This window comes from Miniopterus schreibersii, assembly GCF_964146895.1.
Source record: "Miniopterus schreibersii genome assembly, chromosome: 3".
In the NCBI taxonomy this organism is placed as follows: domain Eukaryota; kingdom Metazoa; phylum Chordata; class Mammalia; order Chiroptera; family Miniopteridae; genus Miniopterus; species Miniopterus schreibersii.
The window spans coordinates 69,905,677-69,920,466 of NC_138103.1; the positions used below are offsets into that span (position 1 = coordinate 69,905,677).

Here is a 14,790-nt window from a genome sequence, read left to right on the forward strand (position 1 = left end):
CATAACAGTACCCTTTCTCACCAAAACCAGTTTGTTAGGTGCCTCAGCCCACAAGTAACACACAAAGGCCAGGGTGGTGAATACAGGTAGCAGGTTAAGGAAACTGCTTAGAATCCAACTGCCTGAGGTCAAAGCTGAGCTTTGCCAGCGGCTTGGGCAAATTATTGACTCTCTAAACCCCAGTGTCCTTATCTGCAGAATAGTTATGACAATAATAATACCCATTCTCACAGAGCTATGGTGCAGATTAAGACAGCTAATCAGTGGGAAGTGTTTACTAAATGCCTGGCATGGCAACTTCGCAGAAAATGTGAGATAATACATAAATATATACAAATACATCTAACATAGCAATCTAGGTTCCCTAAGTCCACAGCGGTTCTCAAATGTTAGCCTTTGAGAACACTGATTGCAGGGCCTCACCCCCAGAATTTGATTTAGTTCTTGGGAAACCTGATAATCTACATTTCTAACAAAGTTCTTAGGGGATGCTGATGCTATCTGGGGACTACACATGGAGAGCGAGTAGCCACATCCTCTTAAGACAGTGATTTTCATCCTCGATGTGAAAAGATCACCTGCAGAGCCTGGGAAAGCACACAAGCAAGGTTTAGAGAGTAAATAACTTGCCCAAGATCAAGCCACTGGCAAAGCTCAGCTTTGATCTCAGTTAATTGGATTCTGAGCCCAATACAAGTACATCTGATTCAGATGGTGTTTATTGGTGTGTGTTCCTCCACCTTCTTGCCAGATCTCTGTGCCTTCAGGGGAGGTACAGCTATAGCCATTTGCCACTGGCCGCAGGCATTCCTGGCTTCTATTCTATAAGCTATGGTTTTTTCCCCTTCAATTTTTGTCTCTAAAGCTCCACAAATGAATCTAATACATGTCTGTCCTAAATAATATCAATAGCATAAAACTTGCACGCTAATATGCAAAGCTGTGAGAGCTGGATGCCCATGCCCTGTCAACCTTCCCGACCCTTGAGGTTGAGTGTAAGTAGGGTACTCACCCTGATACTCTCCCAATGCCTGTAATAATGCCACCTGCAGGGACCTCCTCATTATCATATAATTGGTAACCTGCAAACTGGGATAATTCCAGAAATGGAGACCTGAGAGGAAGGAAGGATGTTGCTTGAATTAAAGTCATTAAAAAAAAAAAAAGCATATTTAAAGACTTACATGTGGGGGGAAAAAGACATTTTTCTTTAATGAGCCAATGTTTCAAACATGCATATTTTATGTAAATATCTACAAAAAGAGTATCTAAAACAAAACCTAGTGTGAAAATTTTGGGGATTTATATGGTATAGTCATACAACAGAACACTAGGTACTTATTTTAAAAGATGTTTACGAATGTGTTTATTAATATAGAAAGAGCACAGCACCTAAAACTTATGTAGCACTTACTATGTGCCAGGCTCTCTTCCTAGAACTTTCAGAAACCTCATTCATTTACTCCTAAGAACTACCTTCTCAGGTGGATCCTCTTATAATCCCATTGATTAATGAGGAATCTGAAACACAGAGATTAAGTCACTTGTCTAAGTCACTAGTAAGTGGCAGAGCTAGGTTTTAATAACCAATCTGGTTTTTGTGGGGGGTTTTTAACCACTGTTTTATTCTAGCTCTTAAATGTTTAAGATATAGTAAGTGAACGGGAAAGGGGGGTTAGAAGACCCACATTTAGTATGATTCCATTTTTCCTGAAAAAAATCATGTGTCTAATACACATACCAATGAAAACGGTCTACATGGATATATGCTAGGTATCAGCAGTGTTGTCTCCAGTTGTGTGTGTGTGTGCCTGTCATAAAAATACTTCTGGAGTCTTTATTTCCTTCTCTCCACCCCACATCCACCTAATCCAACCCTCCAGGAAACCCTGTTGGGCGAGCTCTGTCAGAGCCCGACATTCTCAGCATCTCCACTACTGGCCCTCTAGTCCGCGTCACCCCCGTCTCTCCTGAACCACTGCAACAGCCCTCTAACTGTCTCGGTGCTCCCACCCTTGCTGCCCAGTCACTCACAACACAGCAGCCAGAATAACTTTGTTCAAACATAAGTCACATACTTAAATGTCACCTACTCAATGAGGCCTGGCCTACCGTACCCTCATTTAAAATTGCAACTTGACCTTCATCTTCTCCCTTACTCTAGTCTACCTATTCTTCCTCCTATAACAGTTATCACCTTCTAACACACTATAAAATTTATGAGACTTATCATTTATTTTCAGTCTCCTCCTGCTGCAATGTGAACTCCAGGAGGGCAAGGATCTTTGTCTATTTTGACCATTGATGTATCATTAGCACCTAGAACAGTGTGCAACACATAGTAGCCTTTCCATAAGCATTTGGTATTGAATCTTACAAAAAGAACCAGAATTTAAAATCATCTATTTACAAAGTTAAGAAAGTCCCATGGAACAGAGAACACTGAGTAAGCACTTGGGTATATACCAACCCTGGGTCCATAAGGCCATCGACTCTTTCCCTGGCTAACAGTTTTCCTCTTGATGTATGGCGTTCTCTGGCTTTCTCGCTACCTCCTATAATACACAAAGGATTAGATTAGATTTACATGCAATAATGTCTCTGTTCAACTTAATGCCAGAAAAATATACAACACTCAAGCCACAATATAGAGCTTTTAAAAGTTCAACATATCCTGTGAGGAAAGGCTTATTTTTCAGATCATTCGCTCAACTTACAAACTGCCAGTTTTCTGAAGTTAGTAAACAGGTGTGTGTTTGTTTGTTTAAATCAGTCTATCCCTATTACAATATTATTGACTGAAACTATGTATGGTGTCAGGTGGGTACTAGATTTATTGTGGGGGCCACTTTGTAAGTTATATAAATGTCTAACAACTATGCTATACACCTGAAACTAATATAATATTAAATGTCAACTGTAATTGAAATTTTAATTTAAAAAATAAAAATCAAAAATAAACTAAAATCAATCTTTCCCTGATTTCACAGCATATTATACATTTTCTGAATTCACTAGTATTTACTTAAAGAAATAACATAGTGCCCACCAGGTGTGGCTCAGTAGATTGAGTGTCATCCCCTATACACCAAGAGGTCGCTGGTTCGATTACCGGTCAGGGCACATGCCTGGGTTGCAGGCTCAATCCCCAGTAGAGGGCGTACAGGAGGCAGCTGATCAATGTTTCTCTTTCATTGATGTTTCTATCTCTTTCTCTCTCTCCCTTCCTCTCTCTCTAAAATCAATAAAAACATATTTTAAAAAAAAGAAGTGAGCTCCCATGTTAAGGAGAGATTAAAAAAAAAAAGAAATAGCATAGTATTTTCTCTGCAACTTGGCATTGCAAATACTGCCTCATCTCTAACACATTTATTAAATACCTACTACAAATATCTAGCACTGTGCCACATAAAATTTGAAAAAATCCTACCTTCATTTGTACCAGGTAAAAAGCACTGTTTTAGAAATGACTTCCATAGCAGCACAGCAAAATGTATCTAATGGTGCCATTAGCGTGACCCAGGACTTTCGAAGTTGCTCCAAATAGGAGAGGGTTACATGCTTTCCTTATACAGTAATTACAAAGTCCCCTTTTGTTAGTATCTTGACTCAGAGACTGTCTTTGGTATTTCCTGATGTTGTTCCAGATAAAGAAAATTACAATTACTGAAGAGTCTGCTGAGGCTGCTTGAGGTGAGAGGTGCACCAAACCTCACCCAGCCTGAGGGCTGCCGGGCTCCAGCTGTCAGGATGTCAAGAACACACTTCCAGAAAACCAAGGCAACAAATCAGAAGGATCAGACTATACTTTGTATGTTTATTTTCACTGTTGCCCAAGAATTTCACCTTAATATACTCCTTTTTTTTTTTAATCCTTCCTTTATTGATTTGAGAGAGAGGAAGGTGGAGAGAGAGAGAAACGACGATGTGAGAAACATCTACCAGTTGCCTCCTGTACACGCCCTGACCAGGGACTGAGCCCGCAACCTAAGTATATGCCCTGACTGGAAACTGAACCCACGGCCTTTCGGCCTTTTTGGCGTAGGAAACGAGGCTCCGACCAACTGAGCCAGCGCTTAATATGCTCTTGGTCTAGTGAAATGTTCAGCTATTTAAGAGAGCTATTTCTTTGTTCCTTTAGGTGAGAAAATAAGTTCCTATCTATTTCAAACAAGCTTCCAAGTATAACCTTGTTTTACAAACCAGGACCCTTTCCTGTATCTAAGAGGACTTTTTTTTTCTGAAGAGGTGGATGGCATATTTTAAAAATTAAATCTGTCTTAAGGTTACAAAGAAAATAATATCATATATCTACTCTTTTAAAATGAAAATAATTCTGAGAGGGAAAGACTTAGTTACAAAACAGTGTAATTTAGTCAAATAGCTTTTCTTTTTTCTCCCAACCACAAGGAATGCAGAGTTCCCCACTGAGTTGGGTTTAGAGGTAGGGGAGGGAGTGGGGGAGGGAGGGAAGGGCTACCAAGTGGCAGAAGGAACTTCCCGGAGGGACATGTTCATTATGCTGATTGTGGTGATGTTTTCACGGGTGTATACATATCATAACTCAAACTGTACTCTCTAAATGATGTGATTCATTATATATAAATTATACCTTAGTAAAGCTGTTTAAAAATAAATAGTAGCCCGGCCAGTGTGGCTCAGTGGCTAGAGCATCAGCTTGTACAATGTAGGGTACCGGGTTCGATTCCTGGTCAAAGGCACATACCTCGGTTTTGGGTTTGTGCCCCGTCCCTGGTCAGGGCACATGTGGGAGGCAACCAGCAGATGTATCTCTCTCACATCAATGTTTCTCTCTCTCCCTCTCTCCCTTCTACTCACTCTCTCTGAAAAAGCAATGGAAAAAATTTCCTCAGGTGAGGATTAACAAAAAAATAAAATAAATAAAAATAAATAGTAAAAGAATAATGAACCTAAAGCACTGCCAGGAAGGCCCAGCCTTGGTGACTATCCTTGGAGAGTCAGGTGACATAAGTGCCCACTAAGGGGCTAGCAAGGGAGGATGGGACAACAGAGAGATGACAAAAACGTTTAAGTACTTAAGACATCATTCTTTCTTAATTCTTCCTAGAGTTTGAATTTGCAATTTGGAACAGCTAGTGAATTCCGGTTTTATTAAGAAAGACCAGAAAGAGGGCCATCCTGATACAGATTCTCAGATGACAGAATTAAGTTCCCCTGGCATTTAAACTCGCCGCCAACGTGGCTCAGCGGTTGAGCATCGACCTAGGATCCAGGCAATCGAGGTTCGATTCCCAGTCAGGGCACATGCCCGGGTTGCGGGCTCAATCCCCAGTTGGGGACATGCAGGAGGCAGCCGATCAATGACTCTCTCATCATTGATGTTTCTCTGTCTCTCTCTCCCTCTCCCTTCCTCTCTGAAATCAATAAAGAAATATATATATTTTTTTTAAAAGAGCAAGTCATGTGAATTTAAACATTAATTAATTAATTAATTAAACTGGCCTAGGATATATGGACCACAAATAGATAGCATGACACAGAGTATTAGCTTTCCAAGGATTATTCTTAAAGATTTTGTGTTAATTATCTCCATTTCCACAGATTCAGAGCCAGAAAAGCCTGTTTCCTTCTCTCTCATTTACCATATTGCATCATTGCTAAGACATACATTTTGTTCACATTTTAAGATCCCTGAAATCAGGAAGCATTTTACAGTTTATCTGTTTATTTATTTTTAAATCCTCACCTGAGGATATGTTTTTTGGGGTTTTTTTCATTGATTTTAGAGAGAAGAAGGAAGAGGGAGAGAGAGAGAAACATCGATTGAAGAGAGAAACATCGATTGGAGAGAGAAACATCGATTGGTTGTCTACCGTAAGCACCCCGTCTGGGGATTAAACCTGCAACCTGGGTATGTGCCCTGACCCCAGAACTGAACCTGTGACCTTTCAGTGCACAGGAGGACGCTCCCACCAACTGAACCACACGGGCCAGGGCAGGAAGCATTTTACAGTTTACAGCATCTTTCTATCACTGTCACCAGGGGGCAATCACACCATAGCCATCAGTCCAGCGTGCCGAGTGTGATGCTGTGGCTGCAATAAAATCTGAAGAAGCAATAGTTGAACAATTGATGAATTTAAATTTCTACTTTCTCCAAATAGTAGAAGTGCTATATGAGCAGAAAAACTGGCCAATAGGAAAAAATAAAATTTCTGAATACAAACAAGCACATAGTCTTGAAGAGTCAAAAGCTTAACACTACTAGTTTTCCCTAAAAAATGATAACTATAAAGGGACATCTTAATTAAAAGTGTAAAAAATAATATAAATGGAGCCACTTCACAATGGAGTCAGAGCTGCCAGTTCAAGCTGCCTTGCAGGTCTTACTCCTCAGACCTTTGGAAAGTCAACACTGAGGAAAATTGCCTTTGGACTGGGCCTAAAGCAGCATTGTATTCTAAACAACTATTGGCAAAGCTATCAGGAAAGCAGAACGACTACTGGACCGAAAATTAAAGACATTCTTTAGACTTATCATCACTATGTTAGCTCATCTATAGAATTTCCTTCCTTAGCTTATTAACACCCATAAAAATTCCTTCATTTTCTATTCATGCAAGTATTCCCCTTAACTTTCTCATAAATACCTTTGTCTTCACCTCCTAATTGGAACACTATTTGGGTTTCGGCCTGAATCAGTGCTTCCACAATAGCTATTCTTTTGGATCTCAAATAAATACTTGTTGCCTCTTACTTGGCCTTTTATTTTTAGGTTAACAACAGCATAAACTGAAGAATAAATAAGTGTTTACACCCCGGTCAGTGTGGCTCAGGTGGTTGAGCATTGTCCAATGAAGCAGAGGGTCCCCAGTTCAATTCCTGGTTGGGGCACATGCCGAGGTCGTGGGTTCGATCTCTGGTCAAGGTGCATGCGGGAGGCAGCCGATTGATGGTTCTTTCTCACATTGACATTTCTCTCTCCTCCTCTCCTTCCTCTCTCTCTAAAATCAGTAAAAACATATTTTTAAAAAGTATTTACCTAGTCTTATTTTCTGTGCTCGTCCATGGAGTTCATTTACTAGTGCTTTCATCTGTTCATAGTTTTCCTAAAACAGAAACAAAGAAAGAGTAAGATTAAAAAGCAATTATCTTTTTTACCAAAATAAGAGTTAAGAAGAACATCATGTGCCAACTCCATATGGCCTCCACACTGGGCCACCCTATCCATGTGATGTCCCTGCTAGGCCATTCTGTTGTATCAAATGATTAATTCCTGCCTGTAGCTTTGTTCAAGCTCTTCACTACCACCACCCCCCTCTGGTCCATCTATCCAAACAGCACCCTCTTTTAAAGCCTAATGCATGTCCCATCTCATCTCCAACACCATTTCTGGCCACTCTTACTCATTTTAACATCTTAAACATCTACTGAGTTTAACTGATCTCTATTTTATTTTTTATTTTAAGGAATATAAGCCACATAGTCCTTCATTTTTAAGGGTTAGAATGACATCTTATTTTTTCTATCCCACTTATAACTTTTTTGAGGAGATTCTAACCAATGCAAAAATATTTGCTTACTGACAAATTACACTTAAAAAGAAAGCCTAGGATTTGGAAAGGTGGATCCTATTTTATGTTTAAGAAGGAATAAAACTCTATATTTGCATATGTTTAGAAATTTTCTAGAGTAATATACAAAAATATATAAATACTGAGAAGTGGAAAAAGTGCAGAGGAACTTTCACTTTTATTTTGTAAGTTTTGTTTGAGCAGCACATTGCTTTAAAATAATACTTAGCTAATTATTTTTGAAAATTCAGAGCTTTACCCACTAACACATCTTGTTCTTCATGTTATTAACATAACTGGTGATTTAATTTCCTTTACATGACACAATGCTAAGCAGCTTTCCAGCTATTCAAAATTAGATGAATTCACAGTCTTTATGATATAGTTCCATTATTTCCTATTTTCTACAGATCTGAGAGTTCCTGAGGTCATGGAGCAATCCTACTTTGTGTGTTTAAAAGTGAAAAAATGGTTTTTCAGTGACATCATTTGGGGCTCATTCCCGAGCGAGTCCATCCAGTCATTACGACACACTCAACAGCACTGGAAAAGGAAGGAATAGACAAGTTGCATGATAGCAAATTAAAGAGAGGAGGGGTTTCACCAACATGTTCAGCAATCCTTTAGTGTGGTTTGTTCTCATTATTGTTAACTTTCCTTCATGGAAATTATCAAACATATACAAAAGCAAAAGACTAGTCTAATGAAATGTACCCAATGCACTTCAACAATTATCCATATATGGCCAAAGTTGTTTCATTTATGGCCCTTGAATTATTTTGAAGAAAATCCTAGACATAACACTTGATCTATAAGTATTCCCAAATCTCTAAAAGATGAGGACCACTATGGATATTTGGGGATATTGTCAATAATTTGTTAATATCCCCAAATATCCAATTAGTAAAGACATTTTCCCAACTGTCAGATATATTTGTTTTTTACAGTTTGTTTATTTAAATAGGCTCCTACATACCCACAATTGGCTGATATGTTCCTTAAGTCTTTTCTACAATGCAAGTTCTACAATCTTTTTTGTCTTGAAATGTTTTGTTCGCCTCAAAGATTTTTCCCACAGTGCTAAATGCATCCCCACAGTGTCTTTTAGCAAGTTCTTCCCTTGTAGATCTACTAGAGGCTTATGGGATTCCAGTGTACCTTTAGTTTTTTATTCTTTCCCCCCTACCCCCACTCCCCTCCCACATCCTACCTGCTGGTCTCCTGCCAAGTTTGCAAACCACGGGTTCAGAGCTGATGAAATACGGTTCACATACACACAGAGAAAATAAGTAACCCTCTATTTAAATCATACCCAAACCTCAGGGTACAATCACTGCAGTCAATAACGTCCAATTTGGAAGGCAGCAATAAAAGCCAAAGCTGGTTATGCAAGTGATCTTTACCCTAGCTAGGCTAGCCTCCCATTAAAAAAATAAAGAGAACTGTCACTACCAAGCTTTTCTGAAGCACACAGTGGTAGGAGAAGTGAAAGTGGGCAGTACATATTACTGGTCTAACATGAGCGACTAGGAAAAGTAGGCAGGGAGAAACTAGATTGTGATCACGGCCCTGTGTGCCATCTCCCATCCAAGGCATGGCTTTACCTTTGTTCCCCTTTGATGGGTTTTTTGCATCAAAGTTTACTACTTGTAGCTGGAGGTCCCAGGAGATATGGCTGCACCTAAGTGAAATCTTTTAACATCCAACATAACTTGAGAAGAACACACCCACTCTCTCCACGCTATTTGTTATCTGTGGCAGGCAGTATTAGCTGCTTATCCATGTCCATTCTTCTCATCTTCCTTGATGAAATCCCAATTTTACTCAAGGTGGAAACAAGACCAGCTGGAAATGTAACATATCCTGACCTTCTTAGGTAGACATGTGGCTGTGTGACTAAATTCTAACCAATGAAATACAGGCAGAACGTATAACTTCTAGAAAGACTCCTTAAAAAGAGGACAAGCAGATGAGAGTGTTTATTTGGAACTCAGACATGATGGTTGGAGCCTAAGCAACCATCTTAGACTATGAGGTAAACTGTATTACTTGTTCAAAATTCTTCGTCCCCTCCTATCCTTGCCGAGGTTCACTGTGAGATTATACTTCCCCACCCCACGGTCCATTATTCTGTCTATATTACTTGCTTTGTTCAGGGGAATGTGGGCAAATGTGACAGTGTACCAACTGCAAGCAGAGGCTTTAAGAGTGACAAAGTGTTTCCACACTCTCCTCTTCCGCCCCGGCCTTCCACTATGAGAGGAGTCGTCCCCCAGAGCCACTGCCCCTTCGGTCTGGATCCTGGATAGGAAACAAGGAGAACAAGCCCTGGCTGGGTAGCTCAGTCAGTTAGAGTCCTCTCGATATACTAAGGTTGCAGGTTCGATCCCTGGTCAGGGCACATACAAGTAACAATGAATGAATGCATAAGTGGAACAACAAATCAATGTTTCTCTCTCTCTCTCAAATCAATCAATAAAAAGAAAGTAGAACAGATCTGAATCTGATGCACTGCTCAGACCAGAACTGCTACAACCAACCCACAGATCTGAAAGTAAAAAATAAGTACTTGTGGGTGGAAGGATTGAGCAAAAAAGAAAAAAAAAAAGAGAAAACTCATGGACACGAACAACATGTGTTGATTGTGGGTGCTGGGGGTTGGAGAGAGGTATAGGGGGGATAAATGGTGATGGATGGAGACTTGACATGGAGTAGTGAACACACAATACAGTGTACAGATGATGCTGTGGAACTGTGCACCTGAAACCAGTATAATTTTGTTAACCAGTGTCTCCCCAATAAATTCAAAAAAAAGGAAATAAATAAATACTTATTATTTTGGACACTGAGATCTTGGGATTGTTTGCTACACAGCATTACTGAAACAAGAGCTGACTAATACAGATTATGAGATGACCTTGGGCAGAAGAGGAAAAGCATCAGGAGTTAGTATTTCGGGCCTGGCCGGGTAGCTCAGTTGGTTAGAGTGTTGTCCCAATATGCAAGGCTGCAGGTTCAATCTCCGGTGAGGGCACATACAAGAAGCAACCAATGAATGCATAAATACATGGAGCAACAAATCAATGTTTCTCACGCTCTCTCTGCATTCCTCTATCTCTCTCAAATCATTTTTTTTTTAAGTTATTTCTTTTTTTGAGAGAGAGATAACATGGGACAGACTGAAATTTCCAGCTCTGAGCTTTCAGAAGCTGCAAGTTGTTTGTTTGACCTTGTAAATAGCTCCCAGTTCCAAGAAAAGCCATTCAAAGGTGCTGTAGGATAAGTATTTTCTATTTAACTAAAGTTTGATAAGCACAACTTCCAAGGCCAGCTGTCCTAGGCCAGTGGTTCCCAAAACTGGAAGGCACTAAGCCCCCAGGACTTCATTAAGCATGTAAACACCAGAGCCAAAAGGTCCGGGGCGGGGCTTAAGGCAGCTCCCTATCCAACGAGCTCCCCAGCTAACAATGCTAAGCCAGGTTTTGAGAACCACTTATTTCAAAGACACAAAAAATAGTGCCAATGCTAAAAGTAAACTAAAATGTATTTGATTTGGATTTTTTTTTCTTTCCAATCTTCATGACCCCTTAGTGCGTCCCAGAATCATGACTGAGGCTCCAAAGAAAAGAATAGAAGCTGGTAAAGTGTGTCCACCTGCCTCCTACTCCGGCCAGTCCCGGGCCCCGGAGGCCTGGCGCTAGCGGACGTGGGGCGGAGGAAATCTCAGACTCCCCGGGGCTCCTGCCCCGCGCCGCTCACCCAGCCTACCTGGTAGATGTCAGAGCCCGAGTCCGGCTGGGTGCCCAGCGTGGCCACCGCCTCCCCGTGATAGGCGCGCGGCCGGAGGGCGGCAGCGCGGACGCCCCGCCACAGGGCTAGCCTCGCGGTGGCCCACATAGCGAGGGACGAGCACGACAGCGCTGCGGGCCCGGGGCTTTCCTCTCGCTTCCCCGCTTCGGGCTACGGCTCGGCGCCGGCTCCGGCAGCACCTACCCGCCTGAGAACCTGCCCGAAACACACCTGATTCTCTGGCGGACCCAGGCACCGGCCCGCACACGGGCCCGTGATTGGTAGGCACTACGCACCACACCCCCAGCCTCAGCCAATAAGGGATGGAGGAGCAGTCTCGCGAGACCCTGTACTATCGCGAGCCCAGGAGCACTGCGAGTCCAGGGCGGAGAGGCCTTGCTGCCAACCTCGTCGCTGAATTGGCGAAGGGCCTTTGGGTTTCCTTGGACTCGGTTTTAGTTTGTTTTCTATCACGCTGTCTTCTCCTCCTGCTAATAGGGTATTCCAAGACTTGAAAAGGCCTATTCTTATATGAGAGCTGCAAACTGAACAGACATTAAGCTGCCGTAAGAAAACTCTTTAGAGGAGATATTTATTCAACAAAAGTTTCTACCATGTCTTCTGTGTCAGGTGCTCTTCTGGCACTGGGAGTGCAGTGGAGAACAAAGTGCCTTCTTTTATAAAGTGGAAATATCATAAACAAGTAAGCAAAGATAAAAATTCTAATAGTCATAAATTGCAACTTAGCTGTACAGTTTAATGTACTTCTGAAACTTTGCCTATAACAAATCTGGGCTTCCTCACAGTCCCTCACCCACTGGACAATGAAAAAAAATTAGTCCATTTAAGTCTTTGATTTAATTTTTGTATACGGTATTAGATAAGGGTCCAACTTTATTCTTTTGTATTTGGATATCCAGTTTCCCTAACACCATTGTTGAAAAGACTGCCCTTCCTTCCTCTATTGCATAGTCTTGGCTCTCTTGTCAAAAACAGGGTAGGAAGAGATTAACCAAAGAACTTATAAGCACATATGCATAGCCCATGGATACAGACAATAGACAGGGGAAGGCCTGGGTGGGGTGGGAGAGGGGTGGAGGATGGCAAAGGGGGAAAATGGGGAGCATCTGTAATACTCTCAACAATAAAATATATATTTTTTAATTTCTTTATTGATTTCAGAGAGAGGAAGGGAGAGGGAGAGAGATTAGAAACATCAATGATGAGAATCACTGATCAGCTGCCTCCTGCATGCCCCCTGCTGGCGATCCAGCCCACACCCCCGGCATGTGCCCTGATGGGGAATCGAACCTCGATATCCTGGATCATATGTAGGTTGATGCTCAACTGCTGAGCCACACCCTGCCAGGCAATAAAATAAATTTTTAAAAAATCATTTGACCAAAGTATATGCACCAGCTCTTTGGGCTCTATATTCTATTCCGTTGGTCTGTATGTCTGCCTTTATGCCAGTACCACACAGTTGTGATTATTGTAAAGTTGTAAGTTTTGAAATTAGTGTGTTCCAGCTTTGTTGCTCTTTTTCAAGACAGGCAAATAACATGGGCTTCAGAAACAGGGTACCCAAACCAAGAAAGAGGGGTAGGGAATTCACAGAATAATGGCAAATGGAAATCCCAGGATGACAGCTGTACTGCACATGGAGAGCTATGAAGCCACTGGCACCTATTAAAGTAGGAGCTCCAGAAAGTTTTTTTTGGGGGGGGGGGCAGTATCTGACAGTATAGCAATGGAGAAAATTACAAGCAGAGGCATTTAACAGGCTTGCTGGAGGGTGTGGAAAGTTAAGTCAGGGGTTTAAAAACAAACAAACAAAACCCAAAGCAAATGAAAAGTGAAGCAATTACTAAATCCAAGAAAAACAAAAATTGTACCAGATAGGAAATAGCATCTTAGTACATAATGTGGTACAGCAGTGAATAATTACAATAAATACAATGAAAATAGTAAATATGGTTTAACCCCAAATTGTAATTAACAGTGAGAGAAAGCAGAAGGGAAGTAGGGAGGGGTGAGTTATAAGAAAGCTAAAATTCTTTTTAATTATTTATTTTAGAAAGTAAAATTTATTTGTTGTTCCACTTATTTATGCATTCTTTGGTTGATTCTTGTATGTGCCCATATCCTTTGCATATTGGGACGATGCTCTAACCAACTGAATTACCAGGCCAGAGCAGAAAGCTAAAATTCTTATGTACCATAACAAAAAATCAATTGGCAAGGCCCAACATTCATAAATTAGAGATAATCATTTTTAGAAATGTGTAATACCAGAACAGCTTGTGTAAAATCCCACAGCGCTACTTAACTTTTTAAGCCATGTGTAATACTTAATTTTTAAAAACATAAAACAATGCATATTAAAAGGTTAGTACAGTACCTAGCATAATAAATGGCAGCTTCTTGTTTTGAAAAGTGACAGGTTTTTAAAAATTTGGGCAGGGGGAAATGAAGGTAAAAAAAAGTCAGAGTTTAGGACACAAAATGTATGATATGAAGTATTTTACCTTGCTACAGTTTGGCCCAAAATTTAGCTTTGCATTGCAAAAGTAAACACAAGGATTCACACAGCTCATATAAAAAAATCAGACCGATTGAACAGAAGCCCAAGTATTCCTAGCACTGAGACCAAAGAGAAGTATCTACTATAGATTCCTCTAAATAGGATATTGGATGATAAAGTCTACAACTTCATTATAGCAAAATTAGTTTCTTTAGGCTTTTAGACTATTTCACATAATGTCCCTAAACATGAGTAGGCAAAACAATGTAGCCCATATTCATAGCTCTGTTTTGCTTTTTAATTGACTTTTTTAGAGGAGGAGAGAGTGAAACATAGATAGGTTGCCTCCTGCATGCCCCCTACTGGGATTATGAGTAATCTCGAGATGATTTAAAGTATACTGGAGGATGTGCACAGGTTATATGGAAACACTATGCCATTTTATATAAGCACTTGAGCATTTTGATACCCACGTGGGATCCTGGAAAAAATCCCCACACATACCAAGCGATGACCATACTCTACTTTTGTGGAAGAAAGAGAGTAAGTATAAGCTGTAGTTGAAAAACTAGAGGCAAAGAAAAGCCTACAGCACCCGGTATTCCCAGGCGGTCTCCCATCCAAGTACTAACCAGGCCCGACCCTGCTTAGCTTCCGAGATCAGACGAGATCGGGCGCGTTCAGGGTGGTATGGCCGTAGACGCTGAAAGCGGCCTCTAGGAGCCCCAAGAGCCTGCGCCTCCTCCGCCTCCGGCCCCTGGGTCCCCGCACGCCCCTCTGCACCCCAGCTGGCTGCTGCGCGCCTTCTGGGGACCCGGGAGACCGCTGTGGTGCGGGGCCTTGCCAGGGCAGCGCGCGCTTCCATTCCCGAGCCCAGGGACGGTGCGGGAAGACACCGCCTTTGGGGGTGGGACGCCCTGG

The 14,790-nt window shown here is 41.3% G+C and overlaps 1 protein-coding gene across 1 annotated transcript in view; it reads right to left on the minus strand.

Moving 5' to 3' along the window:
* Positions 1-11,619, minus strand: part of MCCC2 (methylcrotonyl-CoA carboxylase subunit 2) — a 45,177-nt gene extending 33,558 nt beyond the window's left edge. Inside the window, exons 1-4 of the mRNA XM_081133805.1 lie at positions 11,325-11,619; positions 7,025-7,091; positions 2,471-2,555; positions 1,013-1,114 (exon numbers count right to left, since the gene is read on the minus strand). Of these exons, the coding sequence (XP_080989931.1) occupies positions 1,013-1,114; positions 2,471-2,555; positions 7,025-7,091; positions 11,325-11,453 (383 nt within the window). The 5' untranslated portion in view covers positions 11,454-11,619. The remainder of the gene's footprint in view (positions 1-1,012; positions 1,115-2,470; positions 2,556-7,024; positions 7,092-11,324) is intronic.
* Between the last annotated feature and the right edge of the window lie 3,171 nt (positions 11,620-14,790).